This window comes from Taudactylus pleione, unplaced genomic scaffold, assembly GCF_031769625.1.
Source record: "Taudactylus pleione unplaced genomic scaffold, aTauple2 ptg000977l, whole genome shotgun sequence".
Lineage (NCBI taxonomy): Eukaryota > Metazoa > Chordata > Amphibia > Anura > Myobatrachidae > Taudactylus > Taudactylus pleione.
In genome coordinates, this window is record NW_028285378.1 from 4,045,001 (window position 1) to 4,071,311 (window position 26,311).

At 44.5% G+C, this 26,311-nt stretch overlaps 1 protein-coding gene across 4 annotated transcripts in view; it reads left to right on the forward strand.

Annotated features, from left to right (window-relative positions):
* Nucleotides 1–26,311, forward strand: part of LOC148454586 (CD151 antigen-like) — a 103,200-nt gene that overhangs the window by 37,914 nt on the left and 38,975 nt on the right. For 2 of the 4 annotated variants that reach the window (XM_088460735.1, XM_088460737.1), the window contains 3 exons: nt 5,874–6,014; nt 12,500–12,583; nt 13,101–13,276. In XM_088460735.1, the coding sequence (XP_088316861.1) occupies nt 5,874–6,014; nt 12,500–12,583; nt 13,101–13,166 (291 nt within the window). In that variant the 3' untranslated portion in view covers nt 13,167–13,276. Of the gene's footprint in view, nt 1–5,873; nt 6,015–11,314; nt 11,385–12,499; nt 12,584–13,100; nt 13,277–26,311 lie in introns of those variants that run through there. The other 2 variants (XM_088460736.1, XM_088460738.1) reach the window with 2 other exon arrangements.

The following is a 26,311-nucleotide window of genomic DNA, read 5'->3' on the forward strand; positions in this document are numbered from 1 at the left end:
CAGTCTTTCTGTAGACAGGATATTTCCCGCTGAAAGACACAGACCAGGAAATCTTGGTCAATCAAACATCCAGCCTCCAAGCGGGTCGTTATAAACCTGCTGCCTGATGGAGCGGGCATCCCCCTGGGGGATCTCAGGGTAGGAGGCTAACTTCTCCAGTTTTCTTACCCCTGACATCAGGCAACTATGGATGCTTGGGTTCGAGAAGTGGTCTCTCATGGGTATGCCCTTACATTCCTGAGGCATCCCCCCTCAGAAGTTTTTTTTTTTTTTTTTTTTTGTACAACTCTTCCTTCAGACCCAGTGAAAGCCTTGGCCCTCCAAGAGGCTTTGTGCCCTCCTGAGGTCAGCTGTTATAATCCCCATTCCTGTGATGCAACATGGAAGGGGTTATTTATTCCAATTTGTTTCTGAATTTGAAAACAAAAGGGATTCATTCACCCTATTCTGAATTTAAAATCTCTCAATAAATTCATCCATGTACCCACATTCCATATGGAAACCCTATGGTCAATTATGCTGGCAATGGAGCCTGGAGATTTCACGGTTTCCCTAGACATATACAGGATGTGTATCTGCATATACCTATTGCTCAATCTCTCCAAAAGTTTGTGAGGTTTGCGGTGGGTCAGCAACATTACCAATTCCAGGCTCTGCCCTTTGGTCTGTCTACAGCACCTCAGGTATTCACCAAGATAATAGCAGTCATGGCGGCTCATTTCAGGTGACAAGGAGTCAGGATACTACCATACTTGGATGACCGCCTAATATTGGCACAATCTCCAGAAGTTTTACAGCACCATCTCCAAATGACCATTGCCCGTCTGCAGGAGCATGGCTGGATAATTAATTGAAAAAATCTTCTCTTTCTCCAACTCACCAGATGGTACATTTGGGGGCTGCTGGATTCTCTGGGGCAAAAGATTATTTTACCAGTAGACTACTATAGATTCCTGCCTTACAAGTATAGGTATGCAAACTGCTCCGCAGAAGGTATAAATTCACTTAGCAATGTAGGTACTGGGGTCCATGGTATCCACCTTCGACTTGGTGGCTTATGCCCAGTTTCATTCCAGGACCCTGCAACGATGGATTCTGTCTCACTGGGAAGGTCGGTATCCTATGACAAAGTGTCAAATGATCCGCATCTTGACAGAAGTTTGCCTCTCCATGGCATGGTGGCTGCAGACAACTCAATTAGACAGGGGGCGCCCATTATGAATCCCAGATTGCGTGCTCCCCACCACAAATGCAAGTCTGAAAGGATGGGGCGTGGTGACAGGTCATCACACCTTTCAGGGAAGATGGACAGCTCAGGAAGGTCACCTGCCCATGAATATTTTGGAGCTTCGTGCAGTGCACAGGGTGCTCGTTCAGATGCAGGACTTCCTTCACGGCAGGCCTGTCCATATTCAGTCCGACAATGCAACCGCAGTGTAGTCCAGCAGCTATGAGGGAAGTGGCGAACATTCTGGTTTGGGCAGAATGCCATCTTCCAGCAATCTAGGCAATATTCATCCCAGGAGTCCTCAATTGGGAAGCAGACTTTCTAAGTCATCAGGACATACATGCCAGAGAATGGGCTCTTCATCCGGATGTCTTTCAGTTCCTGGTGGACAAGTGGCGACTACCAGATGTAGACCTCATGGCATCGTGTCACAACCTCAAGGTCCCCAGATACGGGTCCAGAACAAGGGACCCCTCAGCTACTTTTGTGGATGCTTTGGCAGTGAGGTGGGACTTCATTTTGGTATACCTGTTTCCTCTGATCTCCCTCCTCCCAAGGGTTGTCGGAAAATTCAAGCAAGAAGGTAGCCGGATGATACTAATAGCTGCTGCCTGTCCCAGGGGACATTTGTTCATCAATCTGACATGTCTGTCTATAGACAATCCACTTCCACTTCCTCTATGGCCAGATTTGCTAGTACAGGGTCTCTGCCTATATCCAGATCTACCTCGGATGGCTTTGACGGCATGCACCCACCCGCATCTATCACAGGGTTTGGCATTCATTTTTTCATTGGTGTTCCCACAGAAAAGATGACCCTAAGGTTTTCAGGGTCTCCCGAGTTCTTTTCTTCAAGCTGGACTAGACTTAAATCTTTGAGAGTTCAGATTTCTGCATTGTCAGTTTGGTTCCAGCGCAGAATTGCCACTCTGCCAGATGTTAGAACAATTTTTTTAGGGTGTTCTCATCTACAACCTCAGTTTGTCCCTCTGGTGGCACTGTGGAATTTATCTTTTGTTCTCACGTTGCTGCAGGCTCCCCCCTTTGAACCCTTAGACAAAGTGGAAGTCAAATGGTTGACAGCAAAGACTCTTTTACTCCTCGCTATCTCCTCAGCTCAGAGTTATTGATTTGGCAGCACTTTCATGTCACTCTCCATATTTGATTTTTCATCAGAATAGAGCTGTCCTCCGAACAAGGGCAGGGTACCTTCCAAAGGTGATATCCCGTTTTCATATATATGAAGAAATTGTAGTCCCAGCCTTTCAGTCTTCTGTAGGTGAAGCTTCACTGGATGTGGTTCGAACTCTTCGTATCTACGTGGATCATACCAGCTCCATCAGGAAATCAGATGCATTTTTTGTGTTATAAGGCTTTCATAAATGATGCTGGCCAGCTAACAAGCAGACTCTGACTCTGTGGCTGCCTATGACTATTTCTCATGTGTATACTCGGGCTGATCTCCTTGTTCCAAACAGGATGACCGCACATTCTACTCGGTCTGTGGGACCATCGTGGGCGTTTAGACATGGCACCTCTGCAGGACAATTGTGCAAGGCAGCGACTTGGTCTTCAGTCCACACTTTCATCAAATTCTGTGCATTTGATACTTTTGCCTCCCAGGATGCTTCCTTTGGGCGGCAGATTCTCCTTTCTGCTCAGGAGCATCCCCACTCTTAAGGGAACTGTTTTAGGACATCCCCAATATAGTTCCTGTGGACCCTATGGACCCTGAAGAAGAAAATAAGAGTTATGGTATAACATACCTTTAGTTAACTTCTTTTTTTTTTCTTTAAGGACAACAGGGCACCCACCCTGGCCTCAGTTGGGATCTGATCTTTTCTTTTTGTGTCACGGATTGTACAGAGCAACAAACACTCACTGGGAAAATGGTGACCGCCATTTTCCCAGTGATCTGCGCATGCGCAGAAAAGATGTCCTTGGGAGAGTAGGCATGGCCGCCATTTTTCCGGAGACCCGTGCATGTGCAGTAGATTCTGGCATGAAGCCAGAATCTACAGTGCTCAGTGCCGCTGACAGAGAGGGAGGGGGCCCAAACGTAGGCTGCCCCCCTCCTCTCTTAAATTGTCCTCTGCAGCTGTAATCAGAGGCTCACTAGAGTACGCCCAGAAAATGGTCCCAATGCCCCTGCATTTTTCTAACCAACCCCCCTCTCAAATACTGACTACCTGTCACTCACTTTGCGAATAAACCCACACTGCATCTGCTTTCTCTAATTTATCAACGTATGTGCGCAATGTGGCTTTGGCACATGCTCAGGAGCAGGGAGGGGCGGGGATGGATGCTATTTGTGCAAGAGAGGGCGTGACCTCACAGAACAGGGGCGTGGTATCGCTGGAAGGGGGTGTGGCCTTGCAGCATGAACCCCTATGTTCCTGTTCTTTAAGTTCTACTGGTAGGGGGGTGCAGGAGGGGAGGTGCTGACTGCATTGTGGTTGCAGTGCCGGCTCCCTCACAATGTTAGGAGCCGAACACTGCCCTGAATACTACAGTGCAGCACCTGGCTCCTGTCACTGAGGTGGAGTCTGCACCTTGGTGTCACCCCTTGGCGGGTGACAACTGGGTGCGGCCACACCCCCCTTGTGACGCCACTGCTCAGGGGCAAAAAAATGTGCTCCTATACGTCCAACATCAACATTGTGTCCACTGCTGAATCAGGCACTAAGCTTTAACTTCAGGTAAAATTTTGCTAACTGCTGAGAGTAAACATTTGTGAACTACTGATATAGGTTTCATTTTGTTCCCTGGCCTAAGCAAATTCCCCACCTGTGACCATTGTATTATGGGAGGAGGGGAGCCCCTAAATTGGGCATATTAGAAGTGAGCTTCTATGACCGGTTCTCTACAGCTTTTCTAAGTATAAAATTGAATACAAGAATAACCAACTTCCCTGTGTCAGGTTCTGCTAATATTCATCACAGAATGAAATACTTCAAGAAGGAAAATAGCTTCCAAAGACCAAGGGGTCTATTTACTAAGCAGTGTTAGGAGACAGAGTGAAAAGTGATAAGGTGCCAGCCAATCAGCTCCTAACTGCCATCTCACAGGCGCTGTTTTGTAAAATGACAGTTGGGAGCTGATTGGCTGGCACCTTATCACTTTTCACTCTGTCTCCTAACACTGCTTAGTAAATAGACCCCCAAGTCCATGAACATGCTCTGTAGGTATTCCTGTACTCCACCCTTGTTCCCGATGTACCTGGTTTTCCATAATTGCACTCTTTGAGGGGCAATGCTGCTCATATCCAGTGCTCTGTCATTGAGTGCCTACACAAAATCTAACCCTGATACAACTTTGTTTCCTGTGGTCTGATATTGCTGACCTCCCAACTGTTGCTGACTCCTGACTTCCCTTAACTACTGTGTGTTCATCTGTGGACACGTGATCACAGCTTATATTTGTACAGTATATTCTGTCTTCTGGACTTTACTTTGACCCTAACAATCCTGTCTCCTGAAACCCCTGGGTCTCCACTTGCAGAGTAGTACTTCACTAGCCCTTCATGGGGTGACCAGTGTCCACCAATCCTTGTACCTCTAGCACTCTAAAATACTTGTACTGCATGGTTACCAAGCCACTACTACCTGGAAAATAAAATCCCTGTTCATCCCAGGGAATCAGTATGATTTACTGCCTAACCCTAACCTCCCCCTCCCCGCAGCCTAACCCTAAGTCTCCTGGGGGGTGCCTAACCCTAACCTTCCCCCCCTTCCTCTAGCCTAACCCTAACCTCCCTGGGTGTGACTAACCCTAAGTCCTCCCCGGGAGCCCCTAACCTAACCCTTGCCCAGTGGCAAACGCAGGATTTTTAGGGGGGGTTCAAAATTCTCTCCCCCCTCTCCCCTCTCTCCCTCTCTCTCTCTCCCCCCCTCTCCCCCTCTTATGCAGCGCCCCTAATGCAGTGCCCCCAGTAGATTTGTCCCATATGCAGGTCCCCCTAAAGTAGTGCCCCTTATACATGGCCCCCCCAAAGTAGAGTCCGTCATGCAGTGCCCCCCCCCTCCCCGCACCCAGTACTTACCTCACCACCACGCTGGCTCCCACTTCGCCACTGCCTATGATTGGATCTGTCTAGATCCAGCAGGGCAGGCTCCTCACATCGAGCAACGTCAGTGTTCACAGTGCAAGGAACCGCAGAGGTTGGAGACGGAGCGTGGTCTCAGTCTCCGGAAAAAAAAAAAACTTGGATCATCAGGGGGTTGTTTCTGGGTACTCAGAAACCCCCCCTGCGTGCTCGGGTCCTCACCCCCCGCCCCCCTAGTGGCCATCCGCGCCCGGCTTACCTTAGATCGGTAAGCTGGGTGTCGGGCTCCCAGTGTAGGTTTAATGACAGGCGTTGGGATTTCAACGCCTGCCATTAGACACTTGCCGGGATTATACAGTCTGGAAGCCGACGGTGGGGATTTCGTCCATCCCAGTATCTACAGTACGTCCAGTCTAATATGCGTTGTGAACTTGTGTCAGTCCCTTTTTATATACTGGTTGCATATGCTCATTAAATACTTAAAAATTATAATTGCTCTGTTCTGTTTTAAGGTTCTGTATTTTATATTTACATATATGTTCAGCATTGGAGAGTGTTAACCACCACATTTAAAACATCCTGTTACTTTCCTTTCTGTAGTTCCAATGCTGTGGCGCAAATAATTTTACGGACTGGTTTAACACCAGCTTTTCAAACTCCGTGCCCACCAGTTGTTGCAGAATTATCCAGCAGAAGTGTGGGGATGATGCACTGGGAAATGGCGAGAAGCTGTATCCAGAGGTAAGTGGCATGATTGGCACACTACAATGTTTTGTGTGAAATCTTGCTATAATTACTATTATAATCTCATCAGAAGGATTCCCACTTATTTCCTTATCTCTTCTGAATCCCCCATCTTTCAAACTATTTTATGGTTAAGTATATGTTTGAAGGTATGTCCCAAGGAAATAATCATGAAGCTGTATTTTACCTTGTATATTCAAGTGGTTTAGCCTTACAACTCGAGCCATTGAGGAACATTGACCTACCAAACTGTTTGGATATTCCTCATTCTGTCGGGTCTTTCACTTGCTTTGATGTGTTAGAAGTGTAGAGCATTACTGCGCAGCATCCAGTCAGGGCCGTAGAGAGCCCGGCAGGGCCCAGGTAAAGGAGGGGGCATGGCCTAATCGTGGGATACGTGGCCGCGCCCCCTTGACAAAAAAAAACCTAAATAACACTTTTGCAGCGCCGCTGGGGAGAGGGGCGCTGTAACCCCCCAGCCCAGCGCTAAGCAGGGGTGGCGCGATCAGTGTGATCGCTTTCCCCCCCCACAGCCATAGGAGGCTGCTCCGATTGCTTCAGCTGTGTGCTGAGCTGCTGTGAGGGAGGGGGGGGGGTCGAAGCCTGGGCCCTGGTAAACTGTACCCGCTCCCCCTCCCCTCTCGATGCCAATGCATCTAATATGGCATCTCCGGGAATGATGCTTCCTTTCCTTTCCAAGATGGACACCAGTACTATTGCTGCGCATGTGCAGCGCAATCTTGCTTACTGTATGTGAGTGAGGTAGTGGGAGACCAATGTCTCCCCATTAATTCCAGAGACCTGTGACCATTCACCTACATTAACGCTGTTCCTGCACCGCTACCACATATCCGAAACAGTCACCAGCTGGTTATCTGTTCCACTAAACACTATGCTTCATGCTCTTCCTCTACCAGTGTAAAGGTGGGTACACACTTCACAGATATATCAGTAGATCGAGTGATCTGCAGATATATCCGAAGATTATGGTCGTTCATATACACTGAACGACCATCCTCTTTCAGGCAGCCGCGGGTCCCACTGTCTGGGTGCGGGTCCGCCCCCCTCCCCGTGGCTGCCGCTGCATCGTCTAATTGCCCGTACACACTTGCCCTTGGAGAGATATGTCTGCAGATATATCTGTCCATCTGCTGTGCAGCACAGCCAATTCCATATGTCTGTGACATTGCTGGTACACACTGGCCGATGGGCACCAGATATATTGGCTGATCAATTGATCGGCCAATATATTTGCCAGTGTGTACCCAGCTTAACAGTAAGTATGACTGTACTACTGCTTGCATAATAAACCACAATGCCTGGTTAAGCTACACTGGACTGGTTCTTGCATCATCTAGCAATCTGCTAGTTTGTATGCTTAATGCTGCTAAAACCACCACTTGTACACACATTTCCAGCATGATGGTCAGATCTGTGATTAATCAGAGGAGACATTACAGTATCTGCTGTCTACAGGGTTGGCTCCAGGGTTCGGAGCACCCTGTGCCAGCTCTTGAAAGTGCGCCCTGCCCCGCGTGTCCAAAAATGGGTGTTCCCTAATTACCATAGGCCACGCCCCCTATGTGACATTATTTGCCGGCGTGCCTGCATGGCACGCCTCCAAATAACGTCAGACTGGGGGGAGCCTCACTAGCTGGGCTTCCCCCAACTCTCTCCCATCACTGAATGGATGCTGTGTGCATGCGCGCAGCATCCATTCAGACTCCGGGGGGAGTTCCTAACCTCCCAATTTCACCACCCGCGGGCCACTTCGGCCCACGGGTGGAACAGAAAGATGTGCTAAGCCAGAAAAAAAAGAGAACCTGTACATGCAACAGCTTTATCATAAACTCTGCTGAAATGTCTGTGTAACAACATGAAAGATGGGGACTTGCTAATGGAAAGTCAGAATCTATTAATCAAAGTGACAGAATATCTAAGTTCTTATGTCCAAATATGGGACAGAGGTATAGGTAATTAGTACCAGTGGCATCCCGCTGGAACTACGGGTGTGACGAGAGCGCTGAGATGGGGTGTCGGCAACGTGTACACTACTGACGGAAGTGTCCACATCAATGCACGTTTCCGGCGTTCGCTTGTTCATTCAGGCCTACGACCGGCATTGCTGCCGATAGTGGAAGACGCTGTCAGGAGACAGCCTCCACCTAATCAGACTACCGTACTCCTAGCTCTGAGAAGACCATCCCGGGCACCCCATCTCAGCGCTCTCATCACTCCCGTAGTACCAGCAGGATGCCGCTGGTACTAATTACCTACACCTCTGTACTAATTACCTATACCTCTGTCCCATATTTGGACATAAGTACTCTGACATTCTGTCACTTTGATTACTAGATTCTGACTTTCCATTAGCAAGTCCCCATCTTTCATGTTGTTACACAGACATTTGGTCAGAGTTTATGATCAAGCTGTTGCATGTGCAGGTTCTCTTTTTTTTTTTTTTTTTTTTTTTCTAGTTTAGCACATCTTTTAGTAAATAAATACTTTCTTTTGTATATATCTTTTGACTTGTTGGAGTCTCTTACATGGCTGCATATTACATTATCCTTCTGCATTAAGGGTATCTGTTTTCTTTAAGTGCAATACTTCAGTTACTGATATTTTCTTTGGTTATATATCTTTCCACATGTGTGTGTCTATCAATAACCATTTACACTAAGGTTATCTTCAACAGTACTTATAAATCCATCCATCTTAAATTTTGTTATTATACACCATTTTAGTGTTTAAGGGCTGTTATCATATTCACATCAACACAAATGGCATCCTCTTAAACCTTTTATCTCCAATATAATTCTTGCTCATTCTAGATTATATCTATTGTCACCACTCATTTTATCTGTTTATAAACAGAACACACATTTATTTATTTATTACCAGTTATTTATATAGCGCACACATATTCCGCAGCGCTTTACAGAGAATATTTGGCCACTCACATTAGTCCCTGCCCCAGTGGAGCTTACAGTCTATGTTCCCTACCACATGCACACACACACATAAACACTAGGATTAATTTTTGTTGGGAGCCAATTAACCTACCAGTATATTTTTGGAGTGTGGGAGGAAACCGGAGTACCCGGAGGAAACCCACGCAAGCACAGGGAGAATATACAAACTCCGCACAGGTAGGGCAATGGTGGGAATCGAACCTATGACCTCAGTGCTAAGCTGAGTTACTAACAGATGAGCGCAGTATTCCTATTTTTTTGTTTTTTACCATGTTTTGTTTTTTTTATGCAAATGTAAAGCACTTTGAATCCTATTGGGAGAAAAGTGCTATATAAATAACATTATTTTTTATTATTAATCTATTAATAGTACTGAATACAGGTGAAAGTGCTATTACCAGTGTTACATTTTTATTTCATATGGGACATTAGAGGTTATGAGGAATGGGTTTTACTGTCTAGAAAGGGAACAATTGTAGGAACAGAGAATACATTATTTAATATTTGTTTATAACTTGACTACATCTAGTTCAGTATATTGGGGGATTGATAAGCACCTGAGCTAATACAGCAGATTTAATAGTATATTTCGGTTACCTACCAATGATATCCTACATAATATTCTAATCCAATTTTTCTATTGAAAATAATAACTCATGCTAAATGCTTTCTGTTAATTCAGCCCAGATGAAGGGGTCTTGTTGGTAAAATCCCCAAAATAATGAACAAAATTATCTCCATGTTTCGCATGCCAGTTGTTGTGTTGTTTTTTTTTGAGGCATCATAAAGCAAAACAAAAATATTTACAATAATTCTAATCAGATTGATTTGAAGCATGCACAAGATCAAAATGTGAATATATTTGAAACAGATATTTCAGTGCACTCTATAAAGTATACAAAGAATATAATGGACAATTTCATAGGAAGAGAGTACAGTATTCACACATGCATGTTAGAGAACATGAAAATGTAAAAAACATAATAGAAGGCCAGAAAAATACTGGGGGAGGGTAACATAAGATTATTTTATAGGTGGGCAGCAATGTCCTCCACAATGACTCTAATATCCCTTTTCCACTGACCTGAAAATCCTGGGTTATTGCACGCGAATGCGCATTACCCCAGGATTTTTGTCAGTGGAAACTGCTCCACCCGGGTCCAGTCAGCAGGATTTTTTCCAGGTAGGACCCGGGTTAGGCTCTCATATGCCTTTCACACCAAAATCCCAGGTCCGATTTTGGGTTTTTGAACAGGGGTCAATCCCAGATGAGACTCTGGTCAGACCCCGTTTACACTGCATCTTCAACCCGGGTTATTCCTGGGTAGTTCACAATGAACCCGGGTCTGCCCTTCTAAACTTGTGAGGTCATAAAAAGTGGGTGGTGACTGATCCACAGCCACCAATCGGCTTATTTTAGGCATGACCCGGGTCGGATAACCTGGGTCGGACAATTCACACTGCACTGTGACCGGGCTCATTCCCTTGTCCAACCCTGCTCGCTACCAGGGTTGGATTCCCAAGTGACTTGACCCAGGTTATCTTTCAGGGACCCTTTCACATCGAGCTGAGACCCGGGTATCTGTGTGGACCCGGGACCCGTTTACAACATAGGGAGAGCCGCATTATGGCACAAGGAGATGATGTCCTCTCCAAGCATCGGCACAGCACCTACAGTACGGCACCGTTCCACAGAATTGTTTTTAGTTTTACTTTGAGGTTAACTATACAATAGTTATAAACTATAAAATAGCCCATTCAGGGTTAAAACGAATATAATGAATCAAATGCTGTTCCGCTCATTGGGTGTAATTCTGAGTCGCAAGCTATGTTGATATGACTCCCTGACAAAAGGAGGTTGAACCAGTAGTTGGCCTAACAGATTTTGCCAGTCTGCATCTGATATACTGTTTGTTGTATAATATTCTATCAATATTGCACCTAGCATTTTTTCTTTATTTTCTATATATTGCTCGTATAATATGGCTATCATATTATTTAGAATGTAATAATGCCAGAGGACAAGACCAATACCAATACAGGGCTATATTGGTCTTGTCGCTGGTGAATACATACTGTAGGGTCTTTCTCCTCCTTCTGCCTTACCCTGATACCCTTAAATATATGGCATTTTTGTAGTAATCTCTGTAAAGGGTTTATAGCTAGATTAAACAATAAAGGGGAGAGTGGGCAGCCCTGATGGGTTCCCGTTTCAGTAATATTTTTTCATCTTTCAGTCAATTTATTAAGAGGGAAGTGGATGTATTGCAATAAAAGTAGCTAATTTAAATTAACAAAATCATACTCAAATTATCTCATTCCCAGCACTGCAAAAAGATGATGTCACAAGACCATGTTAAAGACCTTGTGAGCATCAGGGATGCAATGACTGATGGTCAGTGAGCAGGGATGGCAATATAGATTGTAACTTTCCACCCATGTGGCAAATATTTTGAAGTCAATGTACAATAAAGTAATAGGTTTGTATGACGCCAATTGTTGTGGATCGGAATGTGTTGTGGAATTAACGAAGTATATGCTTAATTAAATGAGGGCTTATTTATTCTCTAACGTATGGTTTGATCTAATTAAAGTAAAGCTAGGGCAATACGAGGTTGTCATAGTCGCCAGAAAATCCATCTGTATCTGGGGATTTATAATGAGGGGGAGCTGAAATGGTAGCATTAACTTCTTCAATACTGATGTCACTTACCAATGCCTCTATGTGCGCATGCCGTTTTTATTAGTATTTGCCATCTTCACCCTGCCCAGGACAACTCTTGCGGAGAAATTGTTGCATAGAGGACTTTTGTGTCCAGTACAGTGTATATAGTAAAAACTTTCTCAATGTAGATTGGTATGGTATGCGTGAGTAAGTCAATAAGGCTGCATATGCATATTCATTTTGATGTACTGTATAACTAAGCTGGAAAAGCTTTGCATGCGCTGAAAATAATTTTGTGTATCTTCTGTCTGTGCGTGCGTGAACTGGTATGGCTGCAAATGAGCAGGGAAAATTGTGAAGACTGGAGTCCATGCGAATTCCATCCTGTCTTCACAAAGCATAACGCCATCTCTGGATGGTATTACGCTTACGGAAACAAAAGATGAGGGAAGCAAAGCTTCTTTCATCTTTATAAATACCAAACCTGTAAAACCCCTCAATGCTAATTATGGGGGCTACAGGAATCTGACAGGGGAAATGCCCTTTTCACTTTACTAAACATGGGGGAATAAATATGCTAAATTGCTGTAGGAAAGCTTATTTTGTCTGTAGTAAATTATTGAAAATCATTGAGGAACAAAGTAATATAAGAGATAAGCAATGAGTACTGGTAAGATGGCTCATGTTGTCCAAAGCCATAAGAATATACCTACTAGTTTCTAATAATAGTTAAAACAAATAAAAGGTATAATGCTAATAAGGTGTGATATATAGAGAACTGTGTTCCTGAGAAGATCCATTATAATGCATATAAGATGTATTCATTGCTAGGTGTTCTCTTGCAGGGCTGTGTGGTGAAGATGAAGAAGTGGCTAGCAGAACACATTAATGTGATTGGTGCAGTAGGTGTTGGTCTGGGGATCTCGCAGGTATTCTCTGCTCTGCAAGTTTAAAAATTTGTTGCACCAAACAAAGTGTACAAAATGTCATATTCAGGTCTGATTTATTTGGTAGTTCTATTTAAATGCATAATCGTCATTACTAGAATGTTAGTCAAGGCAGATTCAGCCATGCGCCATTTAATCGGTTTTTCAGTGGTTACACAAATGTTGCATCTGGAGTCTATGCGTGTACAGACGTTTTGAATTGCTGGCAGCTAGAGCTAAATGATTCTTGTGCCTGCAGTAACCCCACAAACATGTCCCGCAGCAGCAAAGAATTATGGGGAAATGTCCAAAGTGCAAGAATGTGCAAGTGTTTGTGGTGAGAATAAGGCACTATTTGCTTCCCACCTGGGGCAGTGAATGGAGTAGACCCAGCACTACAATCGCTCAACCTTTAATGTGTATAAACCAGGGATGGGCATGGTAGGAGGTGGTATAGTGAGACATATATGTATTGTGGCTCAGTGAATGTTTATCGGTGGCTCTTCTGTCTTGTCCCCAGATACTTGGCATTCTGTTCTCATGTTTACTTGCAAAGATCCTACAAAAGAAGTATGTGTCTATGTGACAGGAATGGAAGAAAACCAAGTTATTAATGTCACTTATTTTTCAGTTAATATTTGATGTAAAGTAAGTTGTGTGTGTGTGTGTATATATATATATATATATATATATATATATATATATATATATTGCACTACCTCATGCTGGCTCACAGAAAAATAAATAAAATATTTTTCACAGTCGGGTATATTGTTCAGTTATTTGGTTAGAAGGAAATTTTTCTGTACAGAATCCTTTTGAAGAAAACCCACCACAACTTATCTCATTAAGGGGCCCATTTATTAAGTATCGCATTTTGCAATGCAATCAGGGCATGCAGTACTGCCCATGATCGCATTGCAAAATGCGATCATACCGGCCGAATGTATGACCCGGCACATGCAGGGAGACGGGTTCCGAAAAGAGCCCGTCCCTGCGATGTGGCCGCAGTGCATTCCGGGCTGCTGCGCATGCACAGTCCCGTGGACTGCACATGAGCGGCGCCCATTGCCGGCGGAGGGATCTGGAAGATCCCTCTGCCGGCTGAAATGCGGGTAAGTGCCCATAGGACACAGCGGCTAACGCTATCTTCAGATAGCGTTAGCTGCTGGAGTCAATATCGGGAATGTTTCGCATTCCCGATATTGATACATTTTGCAGCATCGCATCCCCCATAGAAACCTATGTGTCGCAGTCTATGGACACGGTTTTTTTTGTAAGAAAGAAATATATACAGTACTGAGCAAAAGTTTTAGGCAGGTGTGGATAAGAATGCTTTGAAACATTGTGTTAATAGTGTATTTTTATCAATTAACAAAATGCAAAGTGAATGAACAGAAGAGAAATCTAAATCAAATCAATATTTGGTGTGGCCACCCTTTGCCTTCAAAACAGCATCAATTCTAGGTACACAGGGATTTTGTAGGATTATAGTCAGGTGTACAGTATGATTAACCAATCAAAGCAAAGAGGTGATAATGACTGTTTCAACCTACATATAACATTAACTGAAACAGAAACAGCTGTGTTTGAGGCTTAAAACTGGGTGGGGAACAGCCAAACTCTGCTACAAAGGTGAGGTTGTGGAAGACCGTTTCATTCCACTGGTCATACACCATGGCAAGACTGAGCACAGCAATAAGACACAAGGTAGGCCTAGTCAACTTGTGGCTCTCCAGCTGCTGTAAAACTACAAGTTCCAGCATACCCTCCCGCCAATCAGATAGTAAAGCTTGCTGGGACTTGTCGTTTCACAACAGCTGGAGAGCCACAGGTTGGCCAGGCTTGTTATACTGCATCTGCAAGGTCTCTACCAGGCAAATATTTCAAAGCAGACTGGTTATTCAGGATGTGCTGTTCAAGCTCTTTTGAAGAAGCACAAAGAAACGGGCAACATTGAGGACCGTAGACACAATGGTCTGCCAAGAAAACTTAGTGCATCTGATGATAGGCACATCATACTTCCCTTTTGAAATAGGAAGATGTGCAGCAGTGCAGGGCCGAAACTAGGATTTTTGTCACCAGGGGCAAGACAGTAATTTGGCGCCCCCCATGTAATTCCCCCTGCAGTAGTGCCCATATTGTAATGCCCCCATAGTAATGCCCATATGTTAATACCCCCATAGTAATGTAGTAATGCCCCTGTAGTGCCCACCATACAGTAATGCCCCTGTAGTGCCCATGCTCCCATATTAATGCCCCTGTAGTGCCCATGCTTTCATAGTAATGCCCCTGTAGTGCCCATGCTCTCATAGTAATGCCCCTGTATTGCCCATGCCCCCATAGTAATATCCCTGTAGTGCCCTTACAGTAATGCCCCTGTAGTGCTCATGCCCCCACAGTAATGCCCCTGTAGTGCCCATGCCCCAATAGTAATGCCCCTGTAGTGCTCATGCCCCTTATTGCCTATGCCCCCATAGTAATGCCCCTGTGGTAATGCCCCTGCCCCCATAATAATGCCCCTGTAGTGCAGCTTATTAAAAAAAAAATACTTACCTTGAACCCCGCTCCTGCTTCCAGCGTCGTGTCCGGTCCGCCGGCTGCTCCTTGGAACTATGGGGGAGATGTCATGACGTCTCCCCCATAGTGCCTGTGGGGAGAGCCGGAAGCTGGAGTTCGGGAGAGAACTCCAGCCTCCGGCTCCGGCTACACCGCGTCGCTGCAGAGAAGGAGCCGGGCGCCCGCTGGCAATAAATATTACCAGCGGACGTCCGGCTTGGAGCCTCTCTGCAGCGCCGGGCTGGAGGTCACTGGCACCAGGTACAGCGGCTCACCCGGTGCACGTGCACCTCCAGCCCCCCCCTAGTTGCGGCCCTGAGCAGTGCCATCAGCTCAGTACTGGCAGAAACCAGTTGGACCCAGGTACACTATCTACTGTTAGAAGAAGTCTGGCCAGAAGTGGTCTTCATGGAAGAATTGCAGCCAAAAAGCCATACCTTTGACATGGAAACAAGGGCAAACGACTCAACTATGCACAAAAACAAGGGACTAGGGTGCAGAAAAATGGCAGAAGGTGCTTTGGACTAATGAGTCAAAATTTGAAATATTTGGCTGTAACAGAAGGCAGTTTGTTTGCTGAATTGCTAGAGAGCGGTACAATAATGAGTGTCTGCAGGCAACAGTGAAGCATGGAGGAGGTTCCTTGCAAGTTTGGGGCTGCATTTAAACAAATGGACTTGGGTATTTGGTCAGGATTAATGGTGTCCTCAATGCTGAGAAATACAGGCAGGTACATATCCATCATGCAATACCATCATGGCAGCTGATTGGCTCCAAATATATTCTGCAGCAAGACAACATAGATGCTGTTTTGAAGGTAAAGGGTGATCACATCAAATATTGATTTGATTTAGATTTCTCTTGTGTTCATTCACTTAGCATTTTGTTAATAGTTTATATTAACACTTCTATTTTTGAAAGCATTGTTACTTTTGCAGCATTTTTTCCACACCTGCCTAAAACTTTTGCACAGTTATGTATATATTGTTATGTCTGTGATAAAAAAAAAAACAGGCCATGATACTGTGTCTGTGAGATACAATAGCCACTAACGGTCAGTAGATCAAGGGCCACCGTGCAGGGTGTTTTTTGTTTTTTTTATAACAAAAAATTTATTTTCTTGTGAAAACACATTCAGGTGTCGATATGGAACATGATGATCAAGCAACAGAACACCAAGAGTAGCAACCTAGCAGTAGCGCTGCAGCTGCTGCCACCTCCAGTTGATATGACTATACCACTTTAACATAATCTACTAAAGCTGATGCTCAAGCGTATAGAGGCTTTCAGTCAGGGCATTTGTAATAATAATAATAATAATTATTATAAAAAAAAATATTTCACTGTGGTAAAGAAAAATACCCCTCTAATGGAGCATACATACGGTCAGATTTTTCTTCAGATCTGAACGATACCGATTTAAAAAATCGTTCAATCGTTGATATCTGAAGGAAAATCTGACATATCTGTCAGATGAACGATGCGCGTTCCCGATGGTCAGATAATGATACCTGACATTTGATGTGTTTGCAGTAGGGGTGTGCACCGGCCACTTTTCGTGTTTTGGATCTGGATCTTTTTTCGTGTTTTGGATCTGGATTGGTTTTGCCAAAACCACCCTTCCGTGTTTTGGGTTCTGGGTTTTGTGTTTTGGATCTGTATTTTTTTTAAAAAAACCATAAAAACAGCTTAAATCACAGAATTTGTGGGTTTTTCTGCTCCTATGCAATTATTAACCTCAATAACCTTCATTTCCACTCATTTCCAGTCTATTCTGAACACCTCACGCCTCACAATATTGTTTTTATGGCCAAAAGATTTCACCAAGGTAGCTGGATGACTATGCTAAGCGACACGAGTGGGCGGCACAAACACGTGGCCCATCTAGGAGTGACACTGCAGTGGCAGACAGGATGGCAGTTTGAAAAACAAGGCCCCAAACAGTACATACTGCAAAGAAAAAAAAGAGGTGCAAGATGGAATTGTCCTTGGGCCCTCCCACCCACCCTTATGTTGTATAAATAGGACATGCACACTTTAACAAACCAATCATTTCAGCGCCAGGGTCTGCCACATGACTGGGGCTGAAATGATTGGTTCGTTTGGGCCCCCACAAAACAAGCTGGCAATTAATGTGTCCCTGCACAAACTGGCTCTACGGAGGCAAGATATCGTCCTCATCCTCCTCATCCACCGATTCCTTTGATAAAACAGGAAAAAGGGATTCAGATGTCCCTGGACTGCTTACGGTCTTAGCCAAAGTTTCTGAACTTGACAGTAACTTTTTATGAACGCGCTGCAGGTGCCGTATAAGGGAGGATGTTCCTAGGTGGTTAACGTCCCTACCCCTACTTATTTCACCTTTACATATGGTACATATGGCAAGACAGTTGTTGTCCGGATTTAGATAGAAATATTGCCAGACCAAAGAGGTGGAATGTTTGGTCTTCTGCCCAGGCATGACCATGATGGGCTTTTTCATTCCACGGACAACTGTCTCCCCCGGAGACTGATTTAAACAAACCACATCACCATCAGAATCCTCCTCGCCAACTTCCTCCTCAATGCCAGCTACACCAGTATCCTCCTCCTGTTGTACTTCAACAGTGACATCTTCAATTTGCATATCAGCAAGTGGACTGTGGGCGCTCTTTTCAGCACTTGCAGGGGGCGTGCAAATGGTGGAAAGAGCCACCTCTTCCCATCCAGTGCTGGGAAGGTCAGGCATCGCAACCGCCACCACACTTGGACTCTCTTTGGGGATTCGTGATATCTTCTTAGAACGCACAGTTCTTCGCTGTGCTTTTGCCAGCTTAACTCGTTTGATTGTTTTAGCGGGAGGAGGGCTTCCATCGTCACGTGAAGCTGAACCACTAGTCATGAACATAGGGAAAGACCTTTGCCGTTTCTTGCCACTCCGTGTCGTAAATAGCATATTGGCAAGTTTACGTTTCTCTTCAGATGATTTAAATGTTTTTTTCAAGGTCATTTTCCTGAACTGTGTCATTTGGGATTGTATATGCCCTCTACTATGACATTGGGCATCGGCCTTGGCAGACGACGTTGATGGCATGTTATCGTCTATGTCATGACTAGTGGCAGCAGCTTCAGCACTAGGAGGAAGTGGTTCTTGATCTTTCCCTATTTTATTTTTATCGGAGAAAGTTTGGTCCTCCATTTATGTTATATTGATATATACGTGCGGCTAAGGCGCACACAAACACAGAAAATGTGTTTTTATTTTTGCTAGAGAGTAGTGCACTTTGTGGGTTACACCACCCTGGCTCTTTACTTATGGGACACAGGCGCACACTTGGCGCTGCTCCTTCGTTGATGCATGTGCAGCCACAGTGCACACAATTCACAAACAGAAATTTTTTTTTAATTTTGTTTGGAGTGCCCTTTGGGGGTTACAGCACCCTTTAATGGTCAAGCCAGCCTGCCCTTTACTTATGACACAGGCGCACGCTTGGCACTACTTTGTTGATGCACGTGCGGCTACTGCGCACACAATTCACAAACACAGAAAATATTTTTTTATTTGGTTTGGAGTGTACTTTGGGGGTTACAGCACCCTTTAACGGTCAAGCCAGCCGGCCCTTTACTTATGACACAGGCGCACGCTTGGCACTACTTTGTTGATGCATGTGCGGCTACTGCGCACACAATTCACAAACACAAACATTTTTTTTTTTTTTAGCACTTGGGGGGAGCACCCCTGACGGACAGAGCACCCCCTGGACAACACTACAGCACCCCTTTAGGACTGGGACACTGCACAGGACTTTGGAGTGGACACAGCCCCTATGGACAACTGACTGCACAACACAGTCCAGCCAGACCCTATGTACTTTGAAGTAGTGGACACAGCCCCTATGGACAACAGCAGAACAGCGCAGCACAGCACAGCACAACATTACTCTGCACTACACTACACTACACAGCCCAGCCAGCCCTAACTCCCACCCTCCCTCTTCACTGTCCACAGCCGAGTGAGAAAATGGCGCCGACGCGGGTACCTTATATAGGATCCAAAACCCGCGAGACCCGGAAGGCGGGATGATGACGTTTTGCCTCGATTTCAGATCCGAGTCAGGCGGGAAAAGTCGAGCCTGACTCGGATCGGCCTCGGATCGGGGGGGTTCGGATTTCAGAAATCCAAACCCACTCACCCCTAGTTTGCAGTCAGACTTGGATGATTCCATTCATTTTAATGCAGTCAAAAACCATTCAAATCGTTCAAATCTTTGGTAAAGTTGTTCATCTGACAGATCTGACAAATGTGACCGTGTGTATGCTCCATAATAAAGGGAAAGTTTAGTGCAGAAAAATAGGCTCAGGCCTTGGCCTTTATTTATGAGTGGTGGTTCTGCAACTGCTGTCAGTGAGACATCTTCTTCTGCCTCTCATGATGTTGCAAGCCCTTCTCACTCAGAGTGTAGAAGAGGGTGTAAAAAAAATGAAAACCAGAAAATCAGTGCTGAAAAAATCACTTAGGCAGTAGAAGAAACTATTCAGAAATGTCACGAATCCCTCAGGAGAGTCTAAGTGTGTCTAAAAGAGCTATGTGTGAGCCTGACCTTTCGGTATTGTTAGAGAAGACTCCTTCCTCCATTTCTGCACCCTCTGCCGATGTGGGCATGAGCAGCACAAGTCAAGAAGTGCCTGACCTAGACATTGAGGATGTTACAGTAGAAGTGAAACATGATGAGGGGAATATTTCTGTAGCTGACGCTATTGAGGATGTTGATGATGATGCTTGTGTAAGTGAGGCCCCAGTGCAGGGGTTAAAGTGGGCAGGAACGGGGCGGAACAGAGTTCCATCACCTCTAATGGTAGGCGGAACTAGTTCTGCCTCCACCATGTCTCTGCATATAAGTCCCACAGACAGAGAGACAGCTGTCTCCCCCTCATCGGTTTCTGGTTCCATGTTCCTCCTCCTCTGTGAGCGTCCCACCCTTCCTGTCACTCACTTTGTGGGCCTGCATCCTTGCGGCTCCTATTGCAGCACAGCGTATGTAATGTCATGACGTCACTGCTGCTGCATAGTGCACTGAGGAGCCGCAAAGAGGAGCAGGTGCCAGGGAAGGCACGAAGGTGAGTTAATGCTAGAGGGACAATGGGGGGGGGGGGAATAAGCTGCTGGTGGGAGAGGAGACAAAGGCAAGGAACTGCTGCTACAGGGACACTGATTGGATAGGTTGCTTGTGGTAGAGTAGACACAGGGGTGGAGAGCTGCTGCTAGATGGATCTGCATAAGCTGCTAGTGGGAGAGGGGCAGGAAGCTGCTGGTGAGGGACACAGGGAGCTGCTGGAAGGACACAAAGTAATAAGCTGGAGAGACAGGGGGATGGTGTTGGAGTGAAGACACAGGAATGGCGTTGGTGAGATGGGGGGCTGATGCTTGTGAAACACAGGAAGATTGTGCTGAAAAGATGGTGGGGAGCATTGCACTGGAGAGACTTAGGAGGATGTTGTCTCTCTGGTGTAAGAGTTACACTGATGATACATAACATATTTTTTTTTCTTTTTAAGGGGCAGATGTACTAGGCTCTGGAAAGTGATAAACTGCAATCCAATCAGCCCGTAACTGTCATTTTTCAAACATAGTCTATAAGATGACAGTTAGAAGAGTGGCTAGTAGTTTATCACTCACCAATGTATCACTTCCAGAGCTCAGTACATCTCCCTCTAAGTACCCTACCATTGTAGACTCAGCTGATTGTCGGGAGTGCTAAAAAAGCATCTAAAATGTATTTCATACTGTAACCTTCTGGGGTCCTGGGTGGCCCCCAGCCTCCCGGCCATTCACTTTAAATTTTCCTATACATGACTGTGTGTGTGTGTAGAAGATTGCAGTGGCTTCAAGTACAGTTTTATTTGCCCTGCCACCAGCTGAATTCCACCCTTTATAAACTTCAAAAGATGGAGGAATAGCAAAAAGACATCCAAAGCTTCACAACAAGCATGACATAGGGAGAATGTACCTTACTCTAGCACAGTGGAGAATACTTTGTGTTGTGCAAGGTGCTGAAACTCTTCAAAGTTGTCACCTGTGAAGTGAGTTTAGACACTACCAGCTTGAGTCAGGTAATTTGACTTTTGGAAAAGCAGCTCAAAAAACTGAAGGAGAAACTGAAATGAAGCAATTCTGCTAAGTATGTTGGCCTTGTAGATTAAGTCCTTTATTTGCTTTGCCAGGATCCAAGGGTTGTCAGCATTTTAAAATCTGATCAATACATTTTGGCGACCATGCTTGATCCTAGATTTAAGTCATATGTTGTGTCTTTCTTTCCAACGGACACATCTAATGACATGCAAAGAGTTGTTGGCAAGCAGATTGTCAGTTGATGTGGCATGTGACACAGCATCATCTCCTCCTTCAGTATCTATGGCAACTGCGGCTGTCAGGGGGGAAAAAATCAGCTTTCCTAAGAGATCCACTGGTAATGCAGATGAGTCAACACAACATTTTGACATCTAGTCAGATCTAAAAGAATTGCTGAAAATTAGTGACACCTCTACCGCAACTAACTCAAAGTCCAGAGGCACCTGTAATGGTGTATTTCAGCGGGGATGAATTAAAATTATGTGAAGATGCTGTACACACTGATGAGGATGATAATGGTGAAGATATATTGCCTCTGTTTAGCCAGTTTGTACATAGAGATAATTGCCAGCAATGTCACATGCTCATTGGCAGCTTGTTTTGTGGGGGCCAAACAAAACAATCACTTCAGCCATAATTGGCGGTCCCTGTCACTGAAGTGATTGGTTTGTTAAACTGTGCATGTCCTGTTTTAATATATACACCATAAGGGTGGGTGAAAGGGCCCAAGGACAATTCCATCTTGCGCCTCTATTCTTTGCATTATTCACTGTTTGGGGGCATTGCTGACTGTCTTTTTGTGTAAATTACATTTTTATAGTTTATTAAACTGCCATCAAGTCTGCCGCTGCAGTGCCATTTTGTTTCCTAGATGTGCCATGTTGGAAGTTAAACTACCACAGCCACTGATGTCTTTGACATGTGGTTGCTGAAAATGTCCAGAAATGTTTATGGCCGCAGACAGCATCTCCTGCATGCCCTTGTAATTTAAAAAAAACTGAACCACCAAGTTTATTTTGTGGGCAAAACATGGGACATGTTAAATTAACTTCACAAACTAATCAATCCTTCCTTTCTTTCCCTGCCTTCAACTACATACATGCTGTAGGCCTCTGATCTAGTTCATGATTAATGAAAACTTTCTTGGTTTCTAATATGGGGTTGTATAGTTTATTATTCTGCCATCCTGCCTGCCACTACAGTGCCACTCTTTCCTAGATGGGCGGCACAAACATGTGGCAGTTCAACTTCTAACATGACACATGTTACACGTTGAACTGCCACATGTTTGTGCCGCCCACTGCTGTCGCTTGGCTTAGTCAGCCAGCTAGCTCAGTACAACCTTTTGGCCTCAACTGGATGAAAACAATACTGCGAGCTGTGAAGTGGTCAAAAATGACTGGAAATGACTGGAAATTAATGTTATTGAGGTCAGTAATACTGTAGGAACAAAAACAGGCCCAAATTATGCAATCTTAGCCGTTTTTATGATTTAAAAAAAAAAAAATACAGATCCAAAACCAAAACACTGGAGTCGACACCCATCTCTAAAAGATGTTGGAACCGCTTATGTACACCCAGGTTCCTACCTCCGTCACCTGGAACCGCTCGCCTCTTCCTCACAATGGACCAGGCCCTGCGGTAGCTGGCAGAGGGCTTGTGCTTGGAGACACTGGGCTCAATCCAGAACAGCTGGATAATAGAATAGCATTTGGCGCAGTTCTGTTGTCGCAGGATTCAGATGTAGTCGTGGTAAAGGCAAGATGTTTATTGCTCAAATAGTCTGAAAAAAGACTCTTCCCCTCAGCTTTAAGGGGGTCAGCATACAAATGTTAAACAGCAGTAAAATCATTGATGTTCTAAAAGATGCCTTAACATGCCCTCCTTTTTATATCATTTTTACACACAATACCACAGGGGTTAAATCTGCCATGTATTCCTTTTAGCCAATCATGCTAGCTCATAAAATATAAATAAACACCTCTTACATTTTAAAGGAACTAACATAATTTCCTCGTTCCCACCCAAAAACAGTTTGCTTTCCTAAAACACAAATTGAGTTAGCATACAATGTCTCTAAAAAAGTAAATATAATGCAAATTTCAATAGCATTCGTCCTTTTACTGTACATACTGTATCTATGACTAAAACCAGTTATGGTTTTCCCAGTGTTAACACCTTCTAAGCTCGTAGGAAGTTCCATACAATAGGAGCTTCTCAAGAACAAACAAATTGTTTCCCCCAAACTTGCTGGGTATTCTATGCAGAGATACATGGGAGATCTCTGGAGTACATTTTAAAGAAAGGGCTGTAAACGAAGGGTCTGACCACTGGGTCAGGATAATAAACATATCACTAGGAGGTGAGTGTCTCAAAAGCCATTTGATTCTAAATGTCACAGCCTTCTAAAATAAATAACTAATAAGTTATAGGCTGTACAGCCATAGCCATAAGTTTTGAGAGTCTGCTTCAGTTTTTATGATGGCAATTTGCATATACTCCAGAATGTCATGTAAGAGTAATCAGATGAATTGCAATTAATTGCAAAATCCCTCTTTGCCATGACAATTAACTTAATCCCAATAACAACATATCCACTGCATTTCAGCCCTGCCACAAAAGGACCAGCTCACATCATGTCAGTTATTCTCTCGTTAACACAGGTGAGTGTTGGCGAGGACAAGGCTGGAGATCACTCTGTCTTGCTGATTGAGTTAGAATAACAATCTGGAAGCTTTAAAAGGAGGGTGGAGCTTGAAATCATTGTTCTTCTTCTGTTAACCATGGTTAGCTGCAAGATAACACATGCAGTCATCATTGCTTTGCACAAAAAGGGCTTCACAGGCAAGGATATTGCTGCTAGTAAGATTGCACCTAAATCAACTATTTAATCGAATCATCAAGAACTGCAAGGAGAGAGGTTCAAAAGTTGTGAAGAAGGCTTCAGGGTGCCGACTCCCGTGTTTTGGTTTTGGATCTGTATCTCCTGTTTTGGATCTGGATTGGCTTTGCCAAAACCGCCCTTTCATGTTTTGTTTTTGGATCTGTGGCGCTGATTCAGACCAGCTTGCTAAGATGCGAACGCTCATAGCTGGCCAATATTTGCAATCTGCACATGCGTATGCATCACAATGCGCATGTGCGAACCACTATGAAAGATCGGGAATCGTTCACTCGCCCGGCATAGACAGCCCAGCTGAATGAGTGACCAGAGAGGCCATTTGTGGGTGGTAATGGGCAGGTCACTAGAAACGAGGGAGTGGAGGTGAGAGCGCAGGCATACCTGAGTGTCTAAATGCCATTTCAGAGGTGTGCATAATTAAAAGGCAGCGTCATACTGTAGTACACGTCACCTGATTGCATTTCACACTGAAGTGATTGCAGTGCTTGTGGCAGGGTATTGTCAACCTCAAGTCCTGCGATCGCATCCGATGGTGCTTGATGTATCAGTGGTTTCATGCACTTCCAGGAGCTGACATGCACAAGTGGGCATCTTATGATGGCTGGCAGACATCTGCATACACATAGTGATTGCACAGCTAGACATAGTGGGCATGCTAATGCCTTGCCCTGCGTTTGCCTGCCTCGCCAGGCGTGTGCTGGATTTGCATATGCAGGGTGCGAGCGAACGCATCTAGCGAACGGGTCTGAATGAGCTCCTGTAAACAGCTAAAATCACATCATTTGTGTCTGTTTTTGTTCTTACAGTATTATTAACCTCAATAATATTTTATTTACACTCATTTCCAGTCAATTTTGACCACCTCACAGTTCACAATATTTTCATCCAGTTTAGGCCCAAAATTTGCACCAAGCTAGCTGGCTGACTAAGCAGTGGGTGGCACAAACACGTGGCAGTTCAACTTCCAACATGGCACATCAGGAAACAAATGTTTTTATTATTCAAGAGGCCTGAGGGAGTTGGAGTATGTATGTATGTAGTTGAAGGCATGGACAGGAAAGGTTGATTGGTAGTAAAATTTATTTCATTTTGAAATTTGAGGGAGAAGAGGAAGGGAGGCATTTCATCCCAGAAGGGGACCAGGAAGACTTTTAGTAGTGCTTTCCAAAACAATTGACTGTTAAATAATCCTTTGCAAAGATTGCACCTGAAAAGCATTTCCCAACCTGCTCAGGGACATTAAAAAAAACATAGTTAATGGCCTCCAAATGCCATTGTACCCACTGTCCACTTAACCAGCACAGATGGACAAGTGGAACAGAGCAAATGCAAGATTTCAGATTTAAGGTCTTACGTTGTGTCTTTCTTGAGAGTCCTGGGTCTGCTTCTGCTGCTAGGAGTGGATTTTCATCTCAGAAGGGGACCAGGAAGAGTGCTTTCAAAACAATTGACTGTTAAACAATCCTTTGCAAAGATTCCACTTGAAGCTTTTTCCCAACCTGTACAGGGACATTAAAAAAAAACATAGTTAGTGGCCTTCAAACTGCTGTTGTACCCACTGTCCCCTTAACCAGCACAGGTATGTGGACAAGGCGGAAAGAACAAATGCAAGATTTCAGATTTAAGGTTTAAGTCTTACGTTGTGTCTTTCTTGAGAATCATTGAGCTCCATGCCTGCTGCTGGGAGTGGATTTTCATCCCAGAAGGGATGAAGACGTTGTTTCTTCTTCCCAATGAACACAGATCTGAAGAAATGTAAAGAGCTGTTGATAAGCAAATTGTCAGCTCAAGTGACACGTGATGCAGCGATGGCTTCTCCTTCAGTTTCTCCAGCAAGTGCATCTGCTGAGAAAAAAATTAAACTTTCAAAACACCCACGGATGATGCAGTTGAGTCAACACAACCAAGTTGGGTCAGAATTGTCTACAATTAATGACTCCTCTACCGTGACTCCATCTGATACCATCACCATTCAAAGAATGGTTGAGGACTAACATTTAAAATTTTTAATGATAGCATACAAATAGGCATGTCAGACAGTCCGTTTGACTACTGGCAGGAAAAAAAGCTAATTTGGAGGCACTTGCACAAACTGGCTTTGCTTACTTGAGCTGCCTACCCTCCAGTGCAGTGGTTCTCAAACTCAGTCCTCAGGACCCCA